This window comes from Cucumis melo, chromosome 5 (assembly GCF_025177605.1).
Source record: "Cucumis melo cultivar AY chromosome 5, USDA_Cmelo_AY_1.0, whole genome shotgun sequence".
Taxonomy (NCBI): domain Eukaryota; kingdom Viridiplantae; phylum Streptophyta; class Magnoliopsida; order Cucurbitales; family Cucurbitaceae; genus Cucumis; species Cucumis melo.
Window position 1 is genome coordinate 2,999,719 of NC_066861.1, and position 8,954 is coordinate 3,008,672.

General features: G+C 30.0%; 1 protein-coding gene across 1 annotated transcript; it reads left to right on the forward strand.

Moving 5' to 3' along the window:
* The first annotated feature begins 346 nt into the window (after window positions 1-346).
* Window positions 347-1,672, forward strand: LOC103491306 (elongation of fatty acids protein 3-like). Its single transcript, XM_008451192.3, has one exon. It carries the CDS (start codon window positions 624-626, stop codon window positions 1,443-1,445), a length of 822 nt encoding a protein of 273 aa, XP_008449414.1. The 5' UTR covers window positions 347-623; the 3' UTR covers window positions 1,446-1,672.
* Window positions 1,673-8,954: the final 7,282 nt, after the last annotated feature.

Here is an 8,954-nt window from a genome sequence, read left to right on the forward strand (position 1 = left end):
ACCATCTCAAATTAAACGACACTTCCATCTCTAGTAACAACACGAGTATCATTCTTACCCAAATAACCATAACTATTCCCATTTTCACTTATAAATCATTGAGTTCAACAAATCTTAAAGTGACACTTCCATCCCCTATGAACCACATCCCAATGAATGATTTAAGTGACAAAAAAAATTGTCATTTTGAGAAAGAACATTAAATGGATATAATTAAAAAGTTAGATGAGAAGAAAGTAAGTAGTGAGTTTCCCCATTCTACAATGACAGTAGCCCTTTTATCTCTATCTCTCTCTTAATTATAGCCATTATCAAAGTGCCCATCTCTTTTCACTAATTTCAAGAGAAAAGGGTACTCCATTTGTAGTAGTGAAAGGTTGAAGGCCTTGTGTTTTCTTCTACATATGGCCTTATAAATATTGTGCTGCCCAATACAAAACGCTGACATCTTTCCAGCTACGAAATAGGAGCAGTCCCAAAAACATTTAGAATACACACACACATTCATTCACTTCTCTTTCTCTTCTAATTTAAACCCCTTCCTTCTTTCTCATTTCTTTCACCACTACCACCAAGTATTATACTACTACCTACCACTTCTCACGGCGGCGCGTGGTTGAAAAATGAGTCTAACAATCACTGATAGTCTCTATTACTGGCTTGTAAACCACCCAAAAATCCTCAATTTCTCATGGTCTCAAGGTGAAACCTTGGGTTCTTCTCCACTTTTCCTCACTGTCACTGTCATCTCTTACCTCTCCCTCACCTTCCTCCTCTCCAACCTCTCTCTTCCTCCCCTCCCTCCCACCATTCTCAAACGAATCTCAGTCGTTCATAACCTTATCCTCCTTGCTCTCTCCTTCACAATGGCCCTGGGATGCACACTCTCCACTTTCTCCCACGCACCTCACCTTCATTACATTCTTTGTCTTCCCCTAAAAACCCCTCCACGTGGCCCTCTCTTCTTCTGGGCCTACATCTTCTACCTTTCCAAGATCGTGGAATTCATCGATACCTTCTTGATCATCTTGAGTGGGTCGACCAAACGGCTGACATTCCTCCATGTGTACCACCACGCAACGGTTGTGATTATGTGTTACTTATGGCTTCATTCGTCGCAGTCGTTGTTTCCGTTGGTATTAGTAACAAACTCGTCGGTTCATGTGTTGATGTACACATATTACTTGTCGTGTGCACTTGGGATTAGGCCAAGATGGAAGAGGCTTGTGACAGAGTGTCAGATTGTGCAGTTTCAGTTTAGCTTCGTGGTGTTGGCTTTGATGCTATATTTTCATGTCACACATAAAGGGACGGGATGTGCTGGTGTTTGGGGATGGTGCTTTAATGTCGTATTTTACTCGTCGCTTCTGGCTTTGTTCTCGGATTTTCATGCTAAGAACTATGGCGCAAATGGAAAGATGACGGCTCCTAAAAAGGTGGCGTGAAAACGAAAGAAAAACAACCATTACTTTTTCAGTCCATCTCTTACGTTCTTCATTTGGGATTTGTGAGTTTAAATTATTCTTCAGAAACACTATATATATATTTATATCACTTCTACGTTGTTCATGAGGATGATGACGATCTGATGATTCAAGATGTTTGGTAAGTGATAGTTTATTTAATATGTTGAACTAATATTGCATGGTGGTCAAGGGTCATATTTCAATCATTTATTCTTTTCTTCTTCGTTTTCAGCCTCTCTCTCCCTCCATTTCTTTATTTCTTCTCTAAATTTAATAAAGTGATATCTCTCTTTCCCTACTATTATAATAACAATAACAATTATTGTAAATTACCAAACTAATTAAAATATCTATAAAATAATTTTTATTTAGATCCATCAGATAAATATTGATTCACTTCTGTCATTGTTTATGACACTGAATTTTTGTTCTATTTTAAAAATACTCCTAATAATGATAATAATAATAAGAACAATAACAACGATATGTTTACTCAAACTTTAAGACATTAAATTTTATAAGTTAAAATTTTTGCTTTTGTTTTGTAAGTTAATCCTAAGAAATTGTTTTTGAAGTTTGTTTAATTATAGTTTGTGTTTTTAATAAATCTTAAATTTAATCTCAATACTAATTTATATTGTTTTTAAAAAAGAACGTTATCAGTAAATTTTGAAATTACATCCACATATTTTATATTCTTGCATGAAAATATTGTTATATAAATATCGATAAAATTAAATTTAAGTAACTAAATTTAGTATTTATAGAAAGTACACACAAACTAAAATTGAACAAGCAAAGTATAGGGACTAATAAATTGAACAAAACCTACAAATATGAAAACGAAAGTTGTATTTTAATCTAAAAAATACAATTAGTATTGATATATAGGGGAAAATTTGAAGAAATAGTAAAGCAAAATATGTTATCCAACCATCATTATTACTTGTCATCTTAATTATATCATTTAAGAACAAGGCAGAGTAGATTATTCACACAATAAATTAATGTATCATTTATTTATTGACATGTTAGTTTATGAATGAAAGTAGAAATTGATACATTCATACTACAAATTTTGTCCGTTTTGATGTAGAAAATAACAATTATCATTTTAACATTTGATGGTAATTTTTTCTTTACCAAAGTAATGGTTTTAATATTTTATTATTTTTGAAGCACCTATTTTAAGTGATGTTTTAATGGTTTAAAAATGAAAATATCCCAAAGAAAAAAAAGAAAATTAAGTATGCATATTTTTTGTTTGATTTTTTAAATAATACTTGAAAACAATTTTTTTTTCTTTTATAGTTAGAAACATACCTATTCAAACACTTATAAGAAACCATCACATGTAAGATAAAGAAACCAATTGTTTTAGTAGTTGTCCAAAAAAGTACATATTCACTTATATTTTAGGGATCTTGTGTTCACAATTTTAGGGTTTTTTTTTTTTTTTTTCATTTTTGAACAAAGATCCCTTTACTTTTTCTAGGCACAACATTTAAATTATATATGGGATATGACAGATATCAAACCACTTTATAAATGTTAAGTATATAGTTAACAAAAAAGAAAAGAAAAAACAAAAACAAAACAAAACATAGGTGACATGATCATGACTTCACTTACAATTTATGTATTTCAATAATTATGAATATGCATAAACTCTTAAAACTTAAAATTACTATTAACTATTTCATTAATTCTTAAATTACTAATTGACCAAAAAAAACTTAAGTAGATGAGCAAGAACAGATTTAATACTATATTTAATATCCTCCTTCACTTGCGAACTTGAAATATGAAGAATAACCAAAGCAAGTGAAAATTTATATTATTTGGGGAGAAGAAATAACGTTGTAGGAGCTTGAACCCAAGACATTTTGAAGCAACCTGCTTAATAAGCTTAAGGGGAAGTTTTAGATGATATATAGTTAAATCTACCTTCACCCATCAAATTAAACTTTTGGGTTGATTGGTGATTTAAGATAGGTATTACAACATGTAGTCTAGGGAGATCCTATATTCATCAAACGCTTGTAATATATATTATTTCCTTTTCATTTAATATTTGTTTACACTTGTACTTGTTGAGCCTTCTACATATATTGAGCTCATATAAGCGAGAGAAGTGTTAAGTCGTATACAATTAAATTCACCTTCACCCATCAACTTAAGTTTTTAGGTCAATTAGCGATATAAAATTACATCAAAGTAATGCATGGTTTAGGATGTTTTGTGTTCAAATCCTTACATTCAAGTTCACAATTAAAGGGAAGGGTTAGTAAAGTATAAAAAAATTAATTGCATTCACCCACCCACATATAATGATCTATAAAGATGGCATGATAACTATTTTATTTTTGTTTCTAAATTTCGAAAACTATGTTCCCATGATTTCTTTAGCCTCATTTTTTTTTTAAGTAAGATTAAAATCTTACAACTAACTTTTTATTTAAAATCCAAAAATTTAAATATAAACGAATGGATGAGATTCCATTTCTACAAAGATATTTCAGTATGTAATTAATTTTCTTCAACAATTTAGAGTTCATTTAATATGTAAATAAATTGTAGTAATAATTTTTATTCTAAGAATAAATTTGCTACTTGTAGTGTGTGCCTCTGCCTCCCAAGGATATTTGGTATTTGCATTTACACTACCGTAAAATTGATGCAAAATAACATGGTGAGTTGGACAAGTGACATTAAATCTATCATAAATTCTATTTGAAATTCGTGTCATTAATTATTACTGAAAATCAATTTTATCCTATTAATTAATTCACCTACTTTACTGCTTTTCTTTTAATATATATATATATACATATATAGTTCTTTAAATTAAAAATGAACAGAAGAAGACACCAACAGACCAAACCACATTACAAAACCCTAAAATATAGACACAACGATATAATAATAATAATAACAGCAACAATAACAATAACAGAATAATAGTAGGAAGAGGTAGAGATGGCTAATTAAGGTTATAATGTTATAATGTATTTCTTTTTAAGAAAATATAATTCATCTTTTTAGTTCTTTCAGTATAATAAAAAATGGTAACACTTTCCAACAAGACCAAAAAAAGTTGAGGGTTGTAGTTCCCTATCTAATTCTCATGATTATTTGTATGCTACTGAAATTATTATACTCTATTAGAATATATACCTTTTTTTTTTGTTCAATAGTTTGGTGATGGAGATTCAAAGTTTGTAACACTTTTACATGAGTGTGTGTTTATATATATAAATAAAATTCGAAGAGATATTTATATCCACGTTTAATTTATTGTTGTGACTTCTTTTAGTCGATGGAAAATAACTCAAATGGATGTCTCTCAAAATGTTTTTATAAATTGTGATCTTCACGAAGAAGGCTAGTATGACTCCTTATCCTCCTTGTATTAACCACCAATCCGGTGAAGTGTGTAGGCTTTGTAAAGCACTTTATGGTCTGAAACAAGCACTAACTCGTGGTTGGTTTGAAAAGCTCTTCACATTAATCACATCGATTGGTTTTATTCCTAGTCTTCATGATTCTACAATTATTTGTCAAGCGTATAGATGCATAAGCTAAATTTTACTGTGTTCTTGTATGTTGATAACTTGATTATTACCGGTGGTGAATGTGTTGGAATAGAATCTTTAAAATCAGAGTTATCTCGTTGTTTTGCAATGAAATACTTGGGAGTACTACGCTATTGTTTGGGTATTGAGGTTGCATGTTCTCTCAAAAGGTTATCTCCTATCTTAGTTATAAAGTATATATAGCTAATTGTTTGATCATGCTCGTCTCATTGACAATAGAACTGTGGATACTCCTCTTGAGACCAATGCTCGATACTCTCTATCAAATGGGCTTTCCTTTGTCAGATTCCAGCTTGTATCATACTATTGTTGGAGAGTTTGATTATCTTATTGTGACTGATCTTGTCCTGATATTGCATATATAGTTCACGTGATTAGCCAATTTGTCAATGCTCCTACCCCACTTTGGGTTGTTGTCCTTTGTATACTCAGGTATATTCAAGGCACTCATATTCAAATTTGACTAGTGATCCTAGAATCCAAATTTGAAAAGTGATCCTAGACTTTAAAGTCTCTTGTTTGCTTGTACATCATCTCTAAAATGGTGTGCTTTCTCCTATACTAATTGTACAAGTGATCCTACGGATTGCAAGTCGACCATTGGATTTTATATTTTCTGGATGATTCTCTTATTTTATGGAAAAGTAAGAAACAAAGTTATTTCTTGATTTTCTATAGAAGCAAAGTATCGTATCATGGTCTCAACTACATGTCAAATAAATTGTTTGTTTATATTGTGAAAAAGTTATGAGATAGTCAATATATCCTCTAGTTAATTTTTAAGTAATTGATTGATGTATTAGCTAAAGGGACAATAGAAGTAAATAATATAGAAAACTTTGGTAACCCAGTTCGGTAAATAGAACCTACGTTTGTGGAGTTGTGCATAACTGAGATGAGTAATATTATTTAGATTCACATAGTCAATATACATCAATACAGTAAGTGATATTCGACTCAAGCATATGACTATATTAAAGCCCTTAATGACTTAAGAGTTCAGGCTCCCCTTGAACATATGAGTGAATCTACTTGAAGATGTCTCCATACTCTCTCTGAATTGAAGACGATCTCTTGATCATTACTTATTCTTTCATATTACTCATCATTTAGTTCATCACAGATCAACTCGTTGCGACCATAGATAGATAATTGCACTACCTTCTTCCGCTTGCTACTGCAATGATAGTTTCGACTAGCAATACCGAATCCTTTTTTTCATCAGTCGTACTGAAACCTACAAGTTCCGTAGTATATATATATTTGTTCTCAAGATTAACCTAAAAAAGACATTGATACAAAATTCCTAAAATAAAAGCTTTTTGGAATTAAATAACTCATTAAAATAAGATAATCTCATTAAATCTTTTTGACAAAATCTTAACACGTTGGTTGCTTCTAGATATGGATGTATATTTTAGTCATCCTATTCCATTGTATTGTGATAGCCAGAGTACTATTTAGATAACATGTAATTAAGTTTTCATGAGCAAACTAAGCATGTTTAGATTGATTTTCATGTCATTTGTCATCATCTTCAACTTGGCAACATTATATTTCCTTGTTGTTTGTTTCCCCTTCTTTGCAAATGGTTGATATGTTTACTAAGGCACACTCCATTTCACAACAAATTTGTTTTCTTGACTGACAAACTCTTAATGCTTATCGTTGTAGCATCATGTTTTGCAGTGAATGTTAACATATTTTATTATTATTATTTATCCCAAGGGTAGATTAGTCTTTATCTAATAAGGGTAGGTTAGTCTTTTCCTTTTGTTTATTTTTGTTTGCTCTACCTATATAACCTCAATAGTGTATCACTAAGTACTTTTGATCGATAAAAACCTCTATTTTTCCTCTGCTAACTTTGTGTGAGTACGTATGATGTAAATATATTTTTTAAGATTCAAAATATTACTATTAAGTGCAAAGTGAATTACAAAGGAAGTAAAAATTTAGGTTGAAAAAAATAATCATGTTTTTTAGCGGGAGCAGTTGCAAAATATAATGATCAAAGCTTGAAGATATAAGACGTTATAAATTTTTTTATAAATATAGAAATTTTAGATCAAACCCTTACGGATAAACCATATTGCTAGTAGAAGTCTATCAATGATAAACTTCATTGATGTTAATAGAAGTCTATCAATGATGAACTTCATTAATAGTAATAAAAATCTATTAATGATAAAGTTTATGATTGATAGATTTTGCTATATCTACATGATACATCAGATACATAAGATATATTTGATACACATTCTACATTTTGATACACTACTAATATGCACTTGATATCCTACTCATTTTGATACACATGATTTACACTTGGTACACAATGGATATATGGTGGATATATAGTACTTGATATACACTCGATACACACTTGATATACGTAACATACACTTGGTACATATTTAATGATATATATACATACTTGATACACACTTGAAATACCAAATACTTGTATTTATGATAAAAAGCTTTTGAATTTTTGTTAGAGAATTAGGAAAGGAAAAATATATATTTATTATCATAAAATATAAACCACAAACACATGCTACTATAACCAAAATAAAAAAATCTACACTTTAAATACAAAACAAAACAATTTAACTATAATAGTTCACTCCTTGCCCCTAAATGCTTCCTAAGAATGTGTTTTGCATTTGTTTTACCTTGAGGTTTGATAACTTATTTACAAAAATGTCAAATAGACATATTTACTTATTCTTTAGTATTTTGTCATTTTCAACATTTACATACATAAATATGTGTATCGGGTTTTTAGATGTATCAGGTAGTATTCGGTATCAAAGTGTATATCGAATGTATCAAGTGTATCACTTGAGTTGATACTACATTTTTTGCTATAACCGTAAAATGAAAAAAAAAGTGTGACAAGTTTACAAATCGTTAAACTCAAATTGTCACCCGCTACAATCATTCAAAAAAAAAAAAAGTAAATAAAGGAAAGAAAAAAGAAAACGATAACATCATTCGATCATAACAACTTTGTTAAAAAACTAAACTATATTATAAAAAGAGCTACCCATCTATATCAATCAAGTTTCTTTCCGTTTAAAAAAATATTTAAAATGAATTAGAATTTTAGAAAAAGAAGAGATAATAAAAAGAAAAAAAGAATAATGGTTTGATAAACATTACCTAACTCTTTTTCCTTTTTAAAAAAGTATGGTTGGTTGTTTGATAGATCCAAACCAATATCTTAACCAAACCCACACATTTATAGCAAACTCCTTATGTCTTACTTTCCATTAATTGATATATATATCAATAAATAATAGAGGGATATGATAAGCAATACACACAAGGTTTTAGAGGGAATAGAGAGCAACCCACAAGAAGACATAAATATAGTAGAAACAACTTTGAGGAACTACAAGTCCAAACAACACATCAAAGACCATATGTTTTCCGTATCAAAATCCTATATTGATTGAGTCGTCGTTGGACATGGACATGCAGTTGTTTCTTTCAAGAATAATGGATTATATGATAGAAAGATTAATTTAAAGATGGAACGAAGGTTTATTATAAACTCAAATTAGAAAAAACACTGAAAACTAAATAATTATCCAACAAGATATGACAAAATTATTGAAGAGAAGCAGCCAAATATTTTTTGATGGGTGGAAAAACGAGAGTCATAACAATGCAAATATGTGTTGTATAAAGAAAAGAGAAGAGAATTAATTGTGGTGTCAATTTGGGTGGGGGAGGAGACAAGCAACCACCACCTTTGCTATCACCTTAATTAGCTTCAAAAAAAGAAAGAGAAACATATGGATATTTTAATATCACTCTATCATCACTAAGATTCCTAGTTATGTTTCCATCTATAATCTCAAGTAATAATAAATATTACAGT

What these genes read in the sequence shown, in the direction of transcription:
- LOC103491306 (XM_008451192.3), top strand. Translation starts at nt 624, where the DNA reads ATGAGTCTAACAATCACTGATAGTCTCTATTACTGGCTTGTAAACCAC.